General features: G+C 47.3%; 3 protein-coding genes across 3 annotated transcripts; 1 reads left to right on the forward strand and 2 right to left on the reverse strand.

The window, feature by feature from the left end:
- Nucleotides 1-14: 14 nt before the first annotated feature.
- On the reverse strand, nucleotides 15-1,841 carry AYO20_08869 (hypothetical protein; the record flags this gene model as incomplete). Its single annotated transcript, XM_022647143.1, has 1 exon — nucleotides 15-1,841. One exon carries the CDS (start codon nucleotides 1,839-1,841, stop codon nucleotides 15-17), a length of 1,827 nt encoding a protein of 608 aa, XP_022496887.1.
- A 1,083-nt stretch (nucleotides 1,842-2,924) lies between these two features.
- AYO20_08870 (hypothetical protein) lies at nucleotides 2,925-6,513 on the forward strand (the record flags this gene model as incomplete). The annotated part of the gene is made up of 8 exons (XM_022647144.1): nucleotides 2,925-2,947; nucleotides 3,167-3,224; nucleotides 4,187-5,096; nucleotides 5,182-5,404; nucleotides 5,450-5,801; nucleotides 5,854-5,948; nucleotides 6,050-6,212; nucleotides 6,334-6,513. 8 exons carry the CDS (start codon nucleotides 2,925-2,927, stop codon nucleotides 6,511-6,513), a joined length of 2,004 nt encoding a protein of 667 aa, XP_022496888.1.
- A 244-nt stretch (nucleotides 6,514-6,757) lies between these two features.
- On the reverse strand, nucleotides 6,758-8,402 carry AYO20_08871 (hypothetical protein; the record flags this gene model as incomplete). Its single annotated transcript, XM_022647145.1, has 2 exons — nucleotides 6,758-7,879; nucleotides 7,929-8,402. The coding sequence occupies 2 exons, from the start codon at nucleotides 8,400-8,402 to the stop codon at nucleotides 6,758-6,760; spliced, it is 1,596 nt and encodes a 531-aa protein (XP_022496889.1).
- Between the last annotated feature and the right edge of the window lie 12,235 nt (nucleotides 8,403-20,637).

The raw sequence follows: 20,637 nt of genomic DNA on the forward strand, positions 1-20,637 counted from the left end.
GAAAGGTAACTCGATTATTCTTGGGCCTGCGCCCACGCCTCCATGCTGGTCCAGTAGGGATGGCATGCCGGGATCGGGTGGTTCGGGATGGCAGGATCGAAGGGGTCGTCGATGGCTGCCGTGGGGCCAAGTTCAGAATCAGGTTGCAAGGCAAGGATAAGAGCTGATGGGATGATCATGGTCGGGGCTAGCTCTAGAGTCGAGCGCGTCATGGGAGTTGAGGCGACTATCGAGGTCGAGGGCGTTATCACGGTCGACGGAGCCACCCCTTGAGCTGGCCGGGGCAGGTCCAAGTGCCCAGCACTAGCAGCAGCAGCAGCAGCAGCCGGGTAATATGTCCGCGGCCCTGTCTTTGGCCTCGGGGCGATGAGGGTTGGCGGCTGAAACAGACTCGTCTGGGCAGTGTTCCCATAGACAGGTCTCGCGACGTCGTCGTCATCTTCTTCTTCCAGATACAAGGGAATGCAGCCTTCGTCATCTACTGTCGTGACTTGAGGAGACGGATGTTGCTGCTGGTTTGGAAAAGCCTGTGTCGAGGTAGGATGATGTTTCTGATGAGGTGGGAAGGCCTCCGTCGAGATCGACTCGATGTATTGCTGCTGAGGCTGAAACCCCTGTATCGAGACCGGCTGGTTCCGCTGTTGAGGCGAACCCTGCATCGAGATTGAATGGCGTTGCCGGAGGATGGGAGAAGGATCCAAAATGCCCGGTCCAGTGCTGTCGGTCGTGTTGTCGGTGGGTTCGCACTGGTGGTAGACGCCATTCTGTCCGCGGGTCTCGTAGGGAAGATAGCCCGTGTTGAGCACGCCGCTGTAGTCGATCTGCACTGGCATCGTTCCCAGAGTGGATTGATTTTGCTCGTACGGCAGCGGTAATGCTTCAAACGGAGAAGCCGGTGTTTGGAATGCCAAAGACGAATTGGGTTGTTGAAGCGATGGGGCAGGCAGCTGTAAAGAAGAAATGGACTGTTGAAATGGCGGAGCCGGCGGTTGAAACGACGAATTGAGTTGTTGAGACCATCTAGACGGCTGTTGGAAAGGCGGGGTGAGCTGCTGGAAAGAAGAAACAGGCTGTTGATACGACGAACAGGGTTCTACAAACGAATAAGCTGGAGTTGGCACGAAGCCGCTCGTTATACCGCCATGAGGGTCGGCGTAGTAGCCATACCCATGCGTGGGTGCCGGGACGCTTGCAGGCCCACCGTACGCAGCGCCGTTGTTGTAGACGCCGTTGATGAGAGGAGGCTGTCCCACCGGCGTGAAGGCGGCGGCAGGAAGCACGTTTTGCGACGTGAACGGACTGCACTCAAGCACCTGGCGGTACAGAGTCCCCTTCGCCGTCTTGGCCTTGCGAGGGACGTAGAAACAGTGTTCCGCCTTCTCGCAATTATTGCATTGTTTCGCGTGATTGCACGTGGTCGCGATTCTTTTCTTTCTGCAGGCCGCGCACGCGCCACGGCGGTAGGACTGTGGACATGGTGGTTTGATTTGGATCACGGACATGTCTGACTCGTGGCTTGGTGACATCTGAGGCGTGGTTTCTTTCTCGGACTTGTCGTCTTCAGCCTCGACGTCTTCGTGGGACTTGACTTCTCCCACACGGAGCTTGGGTGTGTCTGAATCACCTCCGCCGATGGCGTTTCCGGCCACGCCGTGAGCCTCCCCCGACCCCGACCACGTCGAGAGCACCAGGGAGCTCCTTACCCTTTTCCTCAGCCTTGCGGCCTCAGCACGCATCTCGGTTTCATACCCCGTGATGTCTCGCTGCCGCTTCGGCGTTGCCGCGTGGACCGGTGATTCGCTCTCATCAGGTACCGCAGTCGTGTCATTAGAGAGCGGCATCCACCAAGCATAGGTATTGTCCGGGGGCTCGCATGCCTTTTTCAACAGTGTGCACCTCCTGCACGGAAACCCTCCATCACAGCTTGCCTTTGCGTAAAAGCAGCCGTCACATATGTTCCGGACATTGTGTCTCCGGTCGAATGTATGGCAGGTGCATGCGAGGTTGGATTGTTTGCACCTGTGGCACGGATATCCGCCCTCGCACCTTGATCTTGTCGTTCTGCAGTTGTTGCACGGCCTCCGATCTGTGACGAGGTCCACGGGGTTTGTGCCACTGTATTCCGGCTCTGTGCTGGCCCCAGGTACTGGGTGGTCCGCTGACTGACCAGGCAGCGTTATGGGTTGCGTGGGGTCTTAAAATGATTTGTTAGTCCACTTTCATGCGTAGATCTCCAGGGGGAATAGTCAAGAAGTACGTACCTGTGACAGGCGACTCTTGGAAGGAAGATGCACCAGACATGGTGTCCCTCCAATCGGCTGAGCAGCGTCGGAAACAGGAGGGAGCGCCGCTGTCAGCGCTTGGGGAAGGAAAGCGTCGAAGCTATGGAGGGATAGTCAGGGTGCGGGCCGAGGCAACGTCCACACGGCGAGAGGCACAAGGCGAGAGGCACAAGGCGAGAGGCAGCGCCCGAATTGCGCGAGGCGCTGGGCGAAAGGACGGGTCTGCGTGTAATGCAAAGTTTGAGGATGAAGTGACAGCTGAGCAAGAGCGTCTATTCAGACAGATGGACGGGACTAATAAACCACTTGATGACTTGATGTCAGTAGAAAAAGGAAAAACACTTCGCCCCCTCCTCCCTCCCCGTCCCCCCGGTCATGGTGTGCGGATATATCCTTCTCTGCCTGCTTGGAGGAGCTGGCGGTTGCCATGGAGTGCACGCAATCAGACCAGAACAGAACATATCAAGAACTCAAATTCGACGTTGGGCTATTCGGATTGGTTGTGGTGTGATGGTGTGGTATACCGGACAGGGGAGGGGTATTTTTTGCTGCAGGATCCCGATCGGGATCTTGCAGGAATCGTGGGGCCTGGCAACCTCTGGGATGCTGTCGAGTATGGGGGCTGTAAGCCATAGAAGCATCATGGCCTCAAACACTGGCGCCACGTAGGTTGCCAACGCGCTAGGAATAGACAACACCACCGCGTCTCCCTCACAGCCATTGAGGCGGCGAGTTTTGTTGTAGAGTAAAGAGCAGAGTTGTCTTGGCCTCATCAGTCAGCTCTACTTGTGATTGGGTGGACAAAATGCCAGTGACTCACCATCACAGCATCCGTTGGTGTGAGTCGTCAGGTTCTGAGTGACAGAACTGCCCCACTTCCCTAGCGCCAGAGACGATGCCATTCAGCCTCGCATAATCACAGCACAGCACATCAGAAAGCCGGTGAGTTCGTAAACAATAAATGGGGCGGTGGTGATGACTGGGACCCAAGGAAAGTTCTTTTCCCACCCGGAAGCTAGGAGGGACTTTCCGTGCGGCAGAACCGTGCGAAGAAAAGTCAAACCGAAGGGAGAGGTTGAGCCTGACCGGGGAAGGGAACGGGCGCAACGGGGCGCAATGGGGCGCCCAATGGTACCAGAATGTTACACTTGCTAGCGCAGAGCTTGGAACAGTTCTCGCCTGAATTCAACCAGGATCCCGATCGTGATCTTGCATGCCCTAGTCTATAAAGGGATTAGTGAGACCGCATCGAGGCTGCCAAGTCTGACTTCCCTGAAATCCCCATCCGTTCATCTATTTCCCCCCAAAGTCGAGAGAAGGGGTTGGATGCGCGACGCTCTGCTCTCTGGGGCGATATTGTCTGCCTTTGCCCAATTATGGGTCGGTTTTCGTGAGGCTGAAGCTGTACAAAGTCTAAAAAACGTCAATCAGAGTCTCTAGCTTGGGTTTGGGTGTCATATAGCTAATAACTCATATGATTGGAGACGTCCGTCCATCAATCTGGCATAGAGTCCGTTGTCGCTGCGGGAGCTATGAGTATGCTGCCGCATCGTGCCGCATATCGCCGCCGTTCCTGGTGTGTTGTTGTTTCTCTGCCAGCCTTCTCCTCCATGGTCCTGATTTTCTACTTTTCAACTTACCTTCCCTCCTCCATTCTTGCTGGTCTCTTTACTTTCTTTCCTAGTCTGTGCACTTTGTTGCCCCGGGGTGGACTCACTTCCGATGCATATCGTGGACAAGAATCGCTTCTTGCCTGAGCTTTCCAGCACCGTCAATCATCGTCGACTCAGCGTCAAGCTGAAGCCGCTATTTAGGACATCCAGATAGCCCTCAGACCGGTTCAGATCGCTGTCGCCACGGCCACTAGGATGTATTTCCTCGAAGCGCAGTGCAGTCATGTATAGATACGCTGGCGTGACGAGGCTCCCTTCCTTTGGCTCTCGGTGATCACGTTCCTCGTGGCTGTAGCCGAGCTTATTGGTTTGATTGTCCTTCGGACCAATGGCATTTCCAAGTTCCATTCGTTGGCCGTGGCCACCCTCTATGTCCTCGCATTCTTGGTGCAACTCAGCCACCTCTTGCCCACGCCGGTCCAGGCAAACGACGACAAGATAGAGCCGTCATGGCATGCGTTTGTGGAAGCCTGGACCCTCATGATCTTGTCTGACGTGCTCGCCATTTTCGATATATATACCCGGCTCGACAATGACGCAACCTCCACCCCCAACTCCCCCACCTCCCCTCGCATGGCTGCTCCCTCCCCCTTCAGCATCGCGACTACCACTACAGGAAAGGGAAGCAGTGCACAGCAAAGAAACAAACCACAAAGCAAAAAGAGGAAATGCTCTCCCACACTCCGAAGAAACGTCAGCGAAGAGATCCGCGGTGCAGGCGGCCGGTGGCAGTGGATGAAAAAATTCCGCATCTTCGTGCCGTGGGTGTGGCCGAGCCAGCGGCCGTGGATGAAGGTGCACATCGTCTGCGCCATCATTGTGCTCGGAACGGAGACGCTGCTGTCGCTATACGCGTCGTACGTGCAGGGCGCCTTTGTCCAGAGCGTCGTGCAGGCGTATACGGCCCAACACCTCAGCACCGCGTGGAAGCCGCCGGCGCTGGTCGTGGTTGTCCAGTTCGCTTACTCGAGTAGCGGACTGTCGGCCGTGCGCACGTTGTTGTGGGCCAAGTTCAAGCTCGGCCGCAAGGCCAAAGTGCGCAAGCTCGTCTACGAGCATCTCATGAGTCACGAGGCCGCCTTCCATAACTCGACGGACCGGACTGACATCAGCACGGCCATTGAAAAAAGCAATCAGGTCTGTACGTCGCTCGACTATCTCGTATTCTGCACCGTACCCGAGGTGCTGCGTCAGTGCGACCCTCCTATCGCTGTACGGGCCGCGAGTCTCGCTCGTGCTTGGCGCCGTCTCGGCCGTCGAACTGCTCCTCGTGCTCTGGGCCAACCGTAACCAGACGGTGATCGTCGACCGCGCTACGAAGACCCGCTTCGGGACGAATCGCCTGTGCCAGGGTGGCCTGCGTGGCTGGTCCACCGTGGCCATGTACGATCAGATCGACCGCGAGATCGGGGCGTACGGGGAGAGCCTCGGCGCGCAGACCGAGGCGTCGTAGCAGAACACACTCACGGGTCTCGTCTTCGGCTTAGGCTCGAGTCTCTTGTCGTCGTTTGGCGCCTTCGCAGCCACCACCCTCGTCATCGTGCGTGGCCTGCAGACTGGAGACCACACGGTCGCGCCCGTCGTGGCGTTCGGCGGGTACATGGCCCTGGCCAAGGGCCCGATGCGGCACCTCACCCGGATCCCCGAGCACATCATGGAAGATCTGTACAACGCCGACCACCTCCGCCGACTGCTCGAGATTGTGTCCAAGATGAAGTACGGGCCCAAGAATCTCACCCTTGATGTGGGTGGCGGCACCATCGAATTCAAGAACGTCACCTTTGGCTATCCCTCGGCGGCTGATGGCGCGGGGAACAAGACGACCCTCAAACACTTCTCTCTCGTCGTCAGCAGCGGCCGGACAACCGCACCTCGTCGGTCCGTCTGGCTGCGGCAAGTCGACAATTATCGACCTCGTGAAGCGGTCGTACGATCCCGACGTGGGCACAATCCACATCGACGGCCAGGACATCAAGGAGCTGCAAAAGAGAGAGTGAGTGACACTGTTTCCATTCTTGCTCTTACATCTCCTTGCACTTGGACCCCCTTGCACATATTTCATGATGTTACTAACATATCGAAACCACCATACAGGCTGTCCAAGTACATCTCCGTCATGGCTCAGACGCCGTACCTCTTCAACCACACTTTCTCGCCCAATATCAAGTACGGCCGGCCCGATGCCACGGAGACAGAGCTGCACGATGCGGCAGACCGCGCCGGCATTCACGACATGGTCCAGCGGTCTCCCGGAGAAGTACGAGGGTAACGTCGCCGAGGGTGGCGGGTGAGTTTCCCTCTTCTTGCATGATCGAGGTGGTGAACCGTGACTGTCTTGACATCATATCGTCATCGTGTTGTTACTGACTCTGCACCAGAAACCTCTCCGGCGGCGGAAAAACAACGAGTTGCGCTGGCCCGGACACTTCTCCACGATGCATCCGTCCTCATCCTTCGACGAGGCCACCAGTGCGTTGGACGCTGACACGGAGGCTCACGTCAAGGAGAGCATCAAGAGCAACAAGACAACCATTGTCATTGCGTACGTAACCGTGTGACTTATCTCTTTCTTCTTTCTTCTCCCCTCTGGGTGTCGTTAGAAGAGTCAGTCAATCAAATGACTTCTTTACCTTTTTGACTCTACTCTCCACCTCTGCCTCTGCTCTCCACCTCCGTCTCCCTCTCTGACTTGAGCTCCACGTCTGACTCTGTTCTGACAAAGAAGATCATAAAGTCGAGGATGAAGACAGCAAGCAGAAGCAAGAAGAGGAGGAGGAGAAGAAGTAATTAAATTTAAAACGTTCAGGGGCAGAGACCAGAATACTCCCGCCTCTTTGCTCTCAGTTGCTCCCGATAGTCTTGCAGGTCGCGGACCTTGTCCTCGATAAAGGCGGAAGAAGCAGTGCACCAGTATGGCGCAATGGTTTGCTGAAACCGGGTTGCTTGCCCCCTTTCTGAATGTGACGGGGCGAACATGGGTTGTATGTTATCCATGAACAGATTGTACATGCCTCTCGGCTCGTTCAAGCTGCTCCAATACCAATGCATCTTCTTCTCTAGAGAAGCTCTCATCACTGTTGTACAAAGGCCCGGCTCCAGGGGTGAGTCGCGGACCCCAAATCTGTCCTCTTGTTCAAATATGTCGAGAAACTCGTTGCATGTGCGATCGAAGTCTGCAACATTCTCTCCTTCCATCTCATCGAGTTCGTGTCCGCTCAGCCAGAATGGTGGATGCTGCGTTTCGATTGGCAAGGAGCAACTCCATTCAAGATCAACAACTGCCTTGATGTTACACTGTCCGTCCACGAAGATATTACTCGGGTGAAGATCGGTCAATCGAAATATGAAAGGTCCATGTTGAAGATCGCGCTGCGTGAACGCCGCCGTCAGACTCCGCATGATAGTTAGAACAGCCATTTGTCCTTCTGCATCGCGTTTTGACCGGACTGAGTTTGGCTGATGTAGCAATTTCAGGTCATGGCAGCGTAAGAGGTCATGGAAATAAGGGTCAGACCGCGAATAACATGTCTTTGGTGAGATTTCAGTGGGAACGCCTTGATTCTCCAAGACAGCGAGTTGCAGGGTCAAAGGACGTTGACTTAGACGCACTTCACCATCATTATGGACCGTGAAAGAGCCTATTTTGCATAACGGATGTGCCAAATTGAGCATGAGTCTAGAAAGATCTCTGTAGAGATTCTGTTTTTGATCAGTGGCATCTGCACGGAGTGGCCACTTGCTGGACAACATTGTGCCTTGGTTCTTGTCGATAAAATCCATGAGGAGGTAGCCGCATTTAAGGGAAGCGGGACATCGACGTGGAACAAACGGCCGATGAAAAGGCTTTCGCAGGATCCATGCCAAACCCCTTTTCACGTATTCAAGAGCGCGCAAGTACCAGGGAAGTCGAGAGACGGAGGTGAACTGGATTATGAGTGAGTCTTGACTTAGGATCGAACGCTGAGACACCTACAGCCAAGCCATCGGGAAGGCCAAATCCCCATAGCCATGGGATGGGGACTCGAGGGCAATTCTGGGAGATCCACACAAAGGTAGCAGCCTCAGAGCGAACCTTCTCGTCTAAAAGCCGTGGCTTTGTCACTCCTCCGAGTCGATAGGGAAGGGGGCACTTGATCAGAAGTCGGTGCGCCCTCGGACCACTGACGTGAATCGGAAGGCAAGCGTTGAAGCTCCCACAAAGCCAGTCTGATGGCGGTGCAACAATACAATGTTGACCGGGCAAAAGACGGACGTGTTGGGCAACGATCCTCTCGATAACATCCGTATGACTCTGCAGATACTCGAGAAACTCCCGTTTCAGCCGTGGGTATTCTAGTTTCACGAGCATATTATCATCCTCATTTTCAATGTATTCCCAGTCCAGTTGTCCAAACCCATCTCTTTTCTCTACAGCGCCAGGATTTTGAACATCGGAAGGAGGCGTCATAGAGAAGTCGACACCCAGAATAAGCGTGTTGTTGAGACAAAGATTCCGAGAAATTGTTATTGATGACAATACCCGAGGATGCTCCTTGTCATGACGCTTATGGAAAAGTCTGCGAAGGAGTGGCGAGGGGGATCGCAGGAGGTCGCAGGGAGGCAGAGGTACAGGGAGAAGGCTGTGGGATCACAGGCGAAATCGTAGGAGGGCGAAGGTACGAGGCGAGGAGATCACGAGAACACCCTGACGCGCCGCTTGCCCCACGCGCGCGTTCCCACGTGATTATAGGAAGGCTTGGCTTTAGCCTTCCAGCTCAGTAAAGCGAATCCTTGGGAGTTCTTGGCGAGAACGGACTATACTTTGTCCGCTCCGGAACGATGGCCAGGTTCAACCTCACCACCACCACTCCCGCACGTATCTTTGTTTTTTTGTTTCAAGGACAGGGATTGACGCCACTCTCAGAAACTAAATCACTCTCAGTCAACCCAGTCAGAAGGCAAAGTGGACAGATGGAAAGGAGGCTGGCCAGCGTCCTCCTGCTGCAGCAGGCTTACAACACGGCGCAAGTTGGTACGTCGTGTGCACGACGAGGAGCAGGAGTGATGAACAGGGGCGAGCCTTCGGTGACATAGTATGTATGGATTCTCCTATTGGGGCAAAATGCAGGAAGGCTATCCACTGCTGTGCGAGGATGGTGGCATCCTCCAAACGGATATGGAACAGATGATTAATGGGATGGCAGGACTTCAGCTCCCTTACCTACAGAAGAAACTCAACACCTACTTCTTACACGTCACCAGCAATTATAGCCTTCGACGAGCTTCAAGACTTAGCCCAAGAGGCGCAGAGGTGTCGCTAGATCTGGAAGGTTGCTGCGTGCCGCAGTCATGGATAACTGGTAGACTAGGTGTTGCAGTTCCATCCAGACAAGCCTCGATGCGCCGCGGGCGACAGTGCAAAATTCCTCAACAGCGGCTTTTGCCTTAGCTAAAAGCTGGCATTCTCTATTAAGGATGTCTGACTCGTCCACTCTGTCCCGAAGGACGTGGTCAACAAGAGCCTGGCAGGTGAAAAAGTCGTGATGGAGGCCGAGGCCGAGTTGCAGGTGCTCCAGTCGATCCGTGAAAAGACGTTGCTAGATTCTGACCCCAAAAGATTCATGGCTGGGTTACCGCTGCTCAGGTTTTGAAAAACATAGGCCTAGCCTATCACGGCGCAACCTTGAACAGGAGGAATCGCTGTTAAGGGTGTAATTATGATATGAATTCTGAGACGAAAGAGTCTAACTAGCAATAACGCGCAATCTACGGTAGAAGAGTTCACAGATATTCAGCCTCGTGTAGGGTAGTCAGCCTTGTGCGGGGTATCCTACACTTAGCATTTATCAAGACCGTGACATTACCCCCCTTTAAACCGCGTCTTCGTCCTCAAAGATTCCTAATATTTCTCCAGCAATTTAAGACATCTTAAGACGCAACATAATGAGTCTTTAACTAGCTTAACTAGGTAAGATAGTCTCCGGAATCACTTTCCTAGGTTTAATACGATCTTATGCCGTTCTAGTAGGTCTAGAGACGTCTTAGTAGTTAGTTAACTAGCTTAATAACGAGCTTATCCTTCCCTACGGCTATTAGTTTAGATAGAGTAGAGTAACTTCCGCGTCTCCGTTAGTGTATTTAAACTGTCGAATAGCTCTTATAGGAGAAGGTAAGTTATCGGAATCGTGTAATCATTAATTTAAGCTAATCGATTACATCCGTTTCCTTATCTTCTTTATCCTCTTTAATCTCCTTAATTTCGTCGATTCATTAGGTTTATTCGTCTTCTTAATCGGCCTCCGCTTACTAGTCGTAAAGTTATAATTAGCCGGTAAGCCGGCTTTCTTTAGGTATCTCTTATGGAATTCTTAGACTAGTTTATTATATCTAGGTAGTACCTCCTCCTAGTAGCACTATTATTCCCTATTTTAACCTATCTATTTCACTAGATACTATAATTAACGGGCTTTATCGAATAGTCGTATATTATAGATATCTTTAACTTTATATTCTTCCTCTACTATATCTTCCTATTTAACTATAATAGGTAGAGGTAGTAGTTAGATTTAACTAGGAAACGGAGTTTCTTCACTAGCTAGTGATAAAAGGGAGGTATGAAATACATTATAGATCTTTATACCTTTATCTAGCTATAACTTATATACCCTTAGGTTATAATCCCTACGACTTTAAAGGGCCTAAGTTATTTCGTATCGAGCTTCTTTAAAGGTCGATTCGTTTTAATATTCCGAGAATTTAGCTAAACTATATCTCCTAACTAATACGCTAGAGACGACCGTCTACTAGTATTAGCCTATACTATATAACGGGCTTAAGCGTAAGTAATCTCGTCCGTTATATCCTTATAGAGTTTCCGTATCTAGTCCGTAAACTCATCCACTTCGCGGATATCTCGTATAGCTCTCGCGGTAGTCGTACGTCCTTCTACGGGATCTATTTCCTAACGTATATAATATCCGTAATTTACGAAGAACGGGGAGATACTAGTCGTTTCTAATATATATAAGTTAATTACGAACTTAGCGATCGGTAACTAATTAACCTAATCGTCTTACTAGTAATTATAGTACGCTCTTAGATACTACTCTATAATTTAGTTTAAATTCTCTAACTAACCGTTAGTTTCTAGGTAGAAGGCCGATAATAACTTTCGACGAATATATAACCTTTTATAGACTTACTTCTATATAGTAGAGATAAACTAAGTACTACAATCTAAAGTAATAGCGTACGGTAGACTATAGCGAGAAAATATATATCGCACGAAAAGACGTATAATATTAATAGCGTCTATTACGCAATATAGAATAAAGTATTTCTATTTAGTAAATCGATCGGTGATAGTTATAATATTTTCGTAGTCTACTCTATCGGTTTTTCCTTTACTTTTCGGGAGTTCTACGACGAAATCCACCGTAATCTTAGTCTATAGATAGTCTAGTGTAGGTAATAGTTAAAGCTATCTAGAATAAGCCTATTTAGACGCTTTAGTCCTTCTATAAATATAATAATTCGCAATATATCTCTTAACGTCCTTAAGGAGACTTAGCTAATAATATTCTTATCTAATCGCCGCGAACGTTTTACTCTTTCCTAGGTATCTAGTAATAGGAATATCGTAAAATATCTATAGTAAGCGTAGTTATAGTTCGTTATTATCTAGAATCTATAATCTATCCTAAAACTAAATCTTACCGTCCCTCTCCGTATAATCAACTAGAGAGACCTTCTCGATAGTACTTAGGAGGTTTCGACGCCCCTCCGTAACTATATCCTAGACTTAATTAAGTAAAGGATTAGCTTTATTAGTATATACTACTACGATATATTCCGATAGTGTAAGTTCTTCTCGTAAGATATTAGTAGCTAAAGCTTAAGCGGTTTTCAATTAACTTACGTTTAATACGCCTATCTCTTTACTAATATTATAGAGCTTAAGGAGGACTTAATTCTAATAGCGTATCCTCTTATCTTTGGGATTAATTAGCTTATCCTCTAGTCGTCTTATTAGGCTATTAGGCTTAGTCCCCTACCTACCTAGTTAATAATCGATTTTAAAATAGAACTCGGATAAAAACTCGCTCTATCTAGCTTATCGACGGTTTAGCTACTTTATCGTTATAAAATACTTAAGTAACTTATAATTAGATAGTACTTAAATAGGTCGTTAAGGATCGGCGCTAGCTAATTTAGGGCGCTATTCCTCGAAGGCGCGGATGATCGTAAGTAGCTCCTTATCGTAGATCTCGTAATTACATTCCGTAGGCGTTATTTTCTTTAAGTAGAAAGCTACTAGTCGGAGCTTTCCGTCCTTCCCCTTTTACGAGAGTACTCCGGCGGTAACTAGGTTAGAAGTATTAACTTCTACCTATATTTTAGTATCTAGATTAAATAATACTAGAATAGGCGCCGTAGTAAAGCGTCTCTTAAGTTCGTTAAATGCGGACTAGTAGGCGGGATTCTAACTAAATTAAGTGTCCTTTTTAGTAAGTTCCGTTAAAGGGCGAGCTACTCGTCTAAATCCTTTAATAAACATCTAATAGAAGTTAGTAAATCCTAGGAATAATAGAATATCTTTAACTAAACGAGGTATAGACTATTCTACTATTATCCGGATTTTATCGGGGTCTATCTAAATTCCGGAGGTAGAGACGATTAAGCCTAAGTATTTCACCTTCTATATATAGAATTCGCTCTTTATAATATCTACGTATAGGCTATGCTTCTAAAGACGCTTTATAACTTCGTCTATATGACGCTCGTGTTCTTATAGGCTATTACTAAAAATAAGGACGTCGTTAAGGTAAGTAGTATAGAAATCGTTAAGGATATCTTGTAAAGCTATATTAATATATCCTTAGAAGGTCGATAGAGTATTATAGAGACTAAACGGTATTATAAGGTACTTAAATTATCTATAACGAGTAATAAAAGCCGTTTTCTACTTATCGCCTACTTTAATACGTAAACGGTTAAAGGCTAAGATAATATCGATCTTCGTAAAGTACCTCGCTTTATAAAGTTTATCTAAAGTCTCTCTTATTTATAGGATAAGGTATTAGTTTTTAATAGTAATAGCGTTTAAGGCCCGATAATCTATATAAAACCTTAGCCCCTCTCTAGGTTTCTTTACTAGTAATATAGGAGAAGAGATAGATGATATAGAAGGCTAAATCTACCCCTTTTTAAGGTACTTACGAATGTACTTCTCTATAACTATTACTTCTTATTTTGATATTAAATAAGGTCTCTTAAAAGGGAGTTTATAAGGATCTATTTCCGTAAGCTTAATTTTATAATCAATCCTAGGTTAATATAGAGGTAATCGATCTATATTCGGTTTCGAAAACAATAATAAGTGTTTATAATAGATCTAAGGTAGTTTCTTAGCGGAGTTCCTATAATCTTTCCCTTTTAGGGCGATATCTATATCTTCGGAGTTAGCTATAAAACACCTTAAAGATGCGGTATATAACGTATAGTACTAAGTATTAGGATCGTTAAATTATCTCGAAGAGTCTCGTCCTTTATCGGAAAACGGGAGGAATAGCTAAGCGAACTTAACCTTATTTCTTTCTAATAGTTTATAGAGTTTTAATATTAAGATATTCTTACATTTAATACCGTCGATCGTTAGGTCCTTTAGAGTAGACGGCCCTTATAGACTATATACCGTATATAACTATCGATAAGGTAAATATGATAAATAGTGATCGGGGGAGAAAGTTATAGATCGGGATACGAAATCTAGGACTACGTTATATTAGGTCATCTATAATATCCTAAGAATTAATAGGTATCCTAACTCTAGTATAATATAAAAGCGTATTCGTTCGTAGTGTTACCTAATAGCTAGGTCGAACTTAGCGAAGCGTATAACTTCGATGTCTCGACTGTCGGTAAGCTTATATCCGCGAGGTTAATCTAAAGTTCGGATATAATCTTCTAATCGATTTTCTTCTAAAAACCGTCTATAGACGAAATACGTAGTAGCGCCGATATTAAGTATAGCTTTACTTTTCACTATTGTAGGAGGGAGAATAGGAGATTTAAAAGGAGAGTTAATCTAATCGGGGGGTAGCGGTTAAGGAGCGCTTATCGTATAGTTTAAGAGGAGATAATCTACTTCCGCTACTTATAGTACTATAAGTTTTAGGTATATCTTATCGCGTTTAGGAGTTAGTCGTCCTAGATTATATAAACGTTTACGATCTAGGACGTCTCGTTTCCCGATAACTCTAATAGACCGTCGTCTCTAGTATCTAATAACGTTTCATCTGGATCGGTAATATATTCCTTATCTAAGTCTATTAGGTCTACTATATTTAAGGTAGATAGACCTATATCCTTTCTTTATTTAGTCATCTAATAATTAGCTTTCTTCGGTTGATAGCCTATAACGCCGTAGTTAAAGCATTTATCTTCCTTCTTAAGCTAGGCTAAAACTTTTAGATTAGTAAGATTAGGGGCCTAATCTAGCCGAGTTGATTTCGAGCTAATTAACTTCATTAAGGCGGTCTTACTTCGGGTTATACGAGATGAGGTCACTTTAGGGGCTAACTTAGTCACTTACGGGGTTATAGGAGCCGATTTTTGTCTGAACCTCCTATCGAGTAGGAAACGTTCCTTTTCTTAGTATAATTCGATTAAATCTTCTATTTCTTTATAGTCTTATCCTCCGGTATTATATACTAGACTCTATAAATTATCGTCTAGCTTATTGATAAAATTAGCGATTCTTTTAGATTCCGCTTTATTAAGGAAGACTATATATCGTTAGAACCGAGCTAAAAAGGCGTTAAGTCGCTCGTTAGACGTCTTCTTAAGTTAGTTATACTAGAGTTACGCTTCTTTATCGCGGTAGTGATCTCCGTAGAGTTAATCGAGGTAAAGAATGATATCGCTAATATATAGGTACTTCGTACTTTAATCCGTAAAAGGTATATCTAGAAGGTAAGGTTCGACGTTTTAGTAAGTATCTTCTATTAGTCGTGTACTAACGTAGATAACCGCGGCGAGAGCTCCTTATAATCTCTATATTACCTCTTCTACTTTTAACTTATATAGGATCTTACTACGCTACTCGTAATACTTACTCTTAGTTCTGTCAAACTTAGGCGGATCTAATACTCTTATATAAGGGATAGTACTAGTTACTCTAGTTATATACGGAGTAAGTACGGGAACTTAATTAGTGGGACGGGGAGGTATAGATCCTCGCATTAATAACCCTCGTACTCCTAGGGTACCCCTTTAACTTACGCGAGTGAACTAATAGGTGCGATACTAGTCTAAATTATCTTAGACATTATATCCTCCTATTACGGGGTTTAGAGATTAGGAACGATTACGATTAGGCGCCCTAGGCGGTTAGATCGCGGAATTATAGAAAGCGTTAAGTAGAGGCTAAGTAGTGTTCCGAGGCGCGACTTATAGGACGGCTATAAGTCTCTATACTTCTTATTCTAGTTCTCCGTAAGTGGCCATCTATTAGGTATAAATATCTTCTAATCGCTTCCGTTCCGTATCGTAGTTATTTAGCTAGTTCTAAACATCTATTATCTAACTAGTTTAATCTTATACTTTAGTAGTTAAGTCTACTACCTCTACTTCTAAACTTAAAACGCGTTCTCGCTATTCTTATACGTCCTAGGAGTTAGGTTGATTAACCTAATTCTATAAACTCAAGATCCGTTCGTCTTAGTCTTTCTTCTAAGCTATAATATAATTATAGAGGGTCTTATTCTTTACCCGATAACTAGTAATCTAGTCTTTTAATAGGCTAACCTAGGTATAAGCTTAGGTGTAACGACCGGTAACTCAGCGCATTATAGCTAAGAGAAACTCTACCTCTATCGGTTCCTCGACAAAATGTTTTAATAATGCGGTTATCGGAAAATAAAGGTCTTTAGGGTCGAAATAAGCGGGTATCTTAGGGGCTACGTCTTCTCCTTAGTCGTTCTTCTTCTATCGTAATACCTAGCTCTAATTAACACCTAACTTAACGGTGTAAGGTATATACCTTAATTCGTTTAGGTTTTAAGGGGCGTTCACTATAGAAGCCGTAGGCGGAAGAGGTACATCCTATTCGTCTTCGGGTATAATAGTGTAGTTACGTCCTTATCCTTACTCTTATAGTCCTTCTTGCGCACTATTAGATAGCTAAGAACGACGAGGGGGAGGTAGTTATAAAGGTAACGAGCTCTAGCTACTAGATATCGAAGTTACCCTCGAGAGGGGGTTTACGGGGTTCGATGCGAGAGGTTAGTTTTATATAGTAGCTAGACTCCTCAAAGATTCGGTAGAACTTTAGGTTAGAGGTTGATGTACTAGCGCTATAAGTAGAGCTACTAGAGACTAGGCCGGTAATGGCGGTATTAAGGAAAAGGATGACTGAGTGAACTGATTCGAGCGTCTAGCGGTCCACGACGAATCCTAGGTAGGAGGATCGGGCTTAGGAGGATTAGGTGGTTCCGTTATAAGGTTGTTAATGTCTAAAGAGTCGTCATTCTGATTTCGAGATAACTAAGATGGCTGATAGGAGCGAGGCGCGCGTCTGGAGTTTAACGATATAGTAGTTTTTTTTTTAGTTTTTTTTTTTTTTCAAATAACAAGAAGTGAGTATTTCGTTGTTCTAAGTAGCTGGGTTTAATATCATCTTATACTAGTTACTATAGGACAAGTCGAACTTAATAAAAGAAATTTCAAGGGTACGTCTTCAACTGCGGCGAACTTAGTTTGATACGATCTTATGTAAGTTCTCTAGGAGTCTTCGAACGTGTCTTAAAGAGTTGTGTAAATAAGAGAGGTCTCAGAAAGTATCACGGCGTAACCTTGAACAGGAGGAATCGCTGTTAAGGGTGCAATTATGATATGAATTCTGAGACGAAAGAGTCTAACTAGCAATAACGCGTAATCTACGGTAGAAGAGTTCACAGATATTCAGCCTCGTGTGGGGTAGTCAGCCTTGTGCGGGGTATCCCACACTTGGCATTTGTCAAGACCGTGATATAGCCATCATCATAGATTTCCTCGACGGCGTCAACTTGGGCAGCATGCGAAGCGATGTTCCGGCCGCCGACCTCGAATGTCATTTACATGCAGGTCGCCGACATCCAAGTCGAACTATTACAGCTAGACTTCGGCCTCATTAGAGGCATTCTTATACTTTTTAACGGACCCAAGACAATGGAAACGTCCACTAACATTGAAGGCGTACGGTATCCTCCAACAGGGCGCTGACAAGCTGAGTATGTGAATGCCTCCGTGATACACATGCAAAGCTAACACTGTTGTTATGTGTCAGAGAATCGATATAAACCACCGAGTCGATCGATGAAGATTTCGAGTGCATATGGGAACAATAGGACGAGAAACAGTTCTCGAAGTAGGTCAAATTAGTCTACGGCAAGGCGAACGCTGGTCAAAGACTCTGAGGGTGCAGGACCATTGGCAACTCGACTTCGGGACTCTATACCACTCGGCTGAGCATTTAACGTCAAACACGAGCCAGACATGTGTTCAATTCGTCCACATGTAAGGAGAAAGGCGCAGCCATTCTGCATGAGGATGTATGCAAGGGACCTTTACGTTCCCCTGGAATCGATTCATTGAACACTGGCTCATGACCAGCTATCAAGCAATGTCCTCCCACTTCATCCGTTGGCTCCCCTTCGAAGATGTCTCTTTGGGTGGTTTTGTGACTCGACAAAGCTGAAGACGAGGGCAACGAAAAGCAAGCAAGCACCCCTAGTAGGACTAGCCTCTCCAAGAGTGGAGATAGTTGCCTCTGTAGGTATGTTTATGAGTTGACGAAGGCCAAACCCTGAGAAACAAAGATATGACTTCATTCCTCCTTTTGTCGAAAGTTACCTCTTTTGATAGATTTGTATCTTGACAAAAAGGGTTTGATTCCCCAGCCCTTACCACAAGTAGAGAAATGTTTACCTCTTTAGGTATATTTATGGCTCAACAAAAGGAGTTTGATTCCCCCCTTTGTGATTGAACAAAATATTCGAGATAGATAAAAGACACGACTACATTCCCACTGAGTGGCCATAGCTGAACCGTTGACAGGGCGCTTAGTCTTCGCCTGCATTTTCAGAATTTGGCTACTGCCCATCGAGGCTGAGGACAAGTGTTTGCTTCGCGCCAAAAGGTTTGGACTCGCATGCCACTTCTGTCATGACGCGAGGAACGTATGCAGCCTCAGTTTTGGCGGTTACTTACATGAATCTGGTATCGCAGTCACCAGCGGAATGTCATCAAGGGATTCGCTGCAATTCCAAACCACGATCAAATGAGCTAAAAGCGGATTCAAGCATGCCTCTGCAGAACCGCGGAGATTGTAGGATGGAGAACCAGGCTGTGTGGTGGCAAGGTCCGAGACAGTCAGCGACTGCAGCCGGTCCTGGGAATGGGTGTGTGCAGGGCTGAAGCCATGGCTCTTCTTTGTTTCAATCTTTTCGTCGAGTAAGTCTCCCCACCCTTTCCAAGGATGGCACTAGTAAGAAGTCTTATCCTATTAGGGAAACATCCTTGACAAAAATCCTTGTCCTCTCGGGACCGAGTCCCTTGTTTCTTGTCCTTTCTTTGTCTCAGGGTTTCGCAGAGTCACAAACATGTCCAAACGGGCAATGTTCTCCACTGTTGACAAAGCTAAGTAGGAATGACGTCTTGTTTTTTCTTTGTCTCGAATATTTTGTCGAGTCATAAACATCTCAGAGAGGCAACTGTCTCCACTCAAGAAAAGCTTGTCTCGCTGGGGACACCTCATGCTTTTTGCCATGTCACCTCCTCGGCTGTTAAAGCACAAAGCGGTGACACAGGCTCTGTCAAGGCAGATCGACTTAGTTCTCCGGAATATTGGTTTGGACAGAGCCGGACTAGGCGAGTGAACCTCGTCCCCTTGAGCATTTCTGCAAGTGGTAAATTTAAGGCTTTTCAGGCCGGACACGGTGACAAAGGAGGACCCACCTTCCTGCCAAGGTCGTCAATCAGCGTCGAAGTAAGAGATTTGAGCCAAACTCGTTCAAGGAGATGGAAAAGACAACTTCTGCAATGGCGACAATGATGCCGACCACAAAAATACAAACGTTTTTCGTTGCTTGAACATGAAATCCGCGCCAGAGGATTGATGGACATCTCCAAATATCAACCAGATAGGACGTTTCCTCACACGTCGGATAATCATACGGATTGTAAAAAGATGCCCATTTACCGCACTTGAAAAAGGTGTAGCCATAGCTCAGGCCTACTTCGCAGGAGGAATTGTTGTAGGTAATGTGGAAGATGCGGTCAACTAACACCATGAGTTGCTCAACTTTAAGTTCTTGATGTGAACTTGGTACTTGTTGTCGTGGTTTAGGAGAGGACTGATCCAAAGGACCCTCTTACACAAGACCTTTGAGATACGACCCTGAACAATAAGGGCCCTGGTCTCGTTGTCGAGTCGACTAAGCCTCTGCTGTCGACGAGCTTCCCTCATCAGATCCCGGACCATTCGGTCCACGTCCCTTTCCTCGGAATCCAGGTCCATGCGGCAGCATGTTCGCAGGTGCCGTCCGGCTTGAGGCGGTCGCGGAGGGTCCATCACTGTCATGGCCATCATATCCCTCCTCACCCTTCAGGAGGTGTCGAGTATGTAGCTGCGGGCAAATCGGGCATCTTCCGATAAATGCGCTTCGTTTCCCCGAGAAGCAGGCCGATACTCTGCAAATCTTGGTTCTTCTTGCCGAACTTCGGCCGCCAATCCGTCAAACATTGGCTCCCATGTCTGTAGTCGGTTCTTGGCTTAATCGCGCCATCAAAGCCTGCGCTAGGGGTCCGCGGACCATTAGCCATGAGCGCAACCAACTGACCCAGCGCCACGTAGTGATATGCTGTCGATTATCGCGGCTCCCAGTTCCGACGTCCAACTGGTCGTCGATCCCACCTCGCGCTATGGGCCTAAAATCGGTCGGCTTGATGGATCATCATCCGCTGAGGCTGAGTGAGTAATGAGGACCGAAGAGAAAGGTAGGACCGAAGAGAAAGGTAGGACCGAAGAGAAAGGTCATTGACCTCTGGAGGCTGTGCGGGTGCTGTAGTGATTGCTGTTATCCCTGTAATGGAGAGACGGCTTTGTTCTCAAATTCCGATAGGCCGATGTCCGGAGTGGGTATGTCCCCGTGCTTCTCGAGGCTGAGCTCGATATTTCCCCGTAGCTCCAGGAGCTGACATCGGGTAGGATCCTGCGATAGTTGTGGAATGACCCGTATGGCTGATTCATATACCGCGAACCTCATGGCAGAGTCTAGGTCTAACCCCGGGAGGATTTATTGTATGCAACGCGGTCCCAAGTTGTTCCAACGTGGCCATTTTGGCTTGCCGCAAAGTCAGTCGAAGGGACAATGCAGTTTCGAACAGAGTTTCCTGCCTTTATTGGCAGGGGCGCATCTCGTGTCTTGAGCATAGTGGGGGACTCTCAGGTGTCGAAAGGTGTGGATGTGACAGGCATCGAGGTATTCGGGGATCTATCTCGGGCAATTCCGATACCCCAAAAGCGATGCTCTTCTTGTTGAAAGCGTGTTACTTCTTGAAGACGTGAGAACAGGGTGATTTATACTCATCTGTGCGATAATGATACCCCGAAGACGATCCCATCTGATTCTGAAGTACCGGGAGAGTAATAATGGACATCT

The sequence above is a fragment of the Fonsecaea nubica genome (genome assembly GCF_001646965.1).
Source record: "Fonsecaea nubica strain CBS 269.64 chromosome Unknown Scaff75, whole genome shotgun sequence".
Classification (NCBI taxonomy): domain Eukaryota; kingdom Fungi; phylum Ascomycota; class Eurotiomycetes; order Chaetothyriales; family Herpotrichiellaceae; genus Fonsecaea; species Fonsecaea nubica.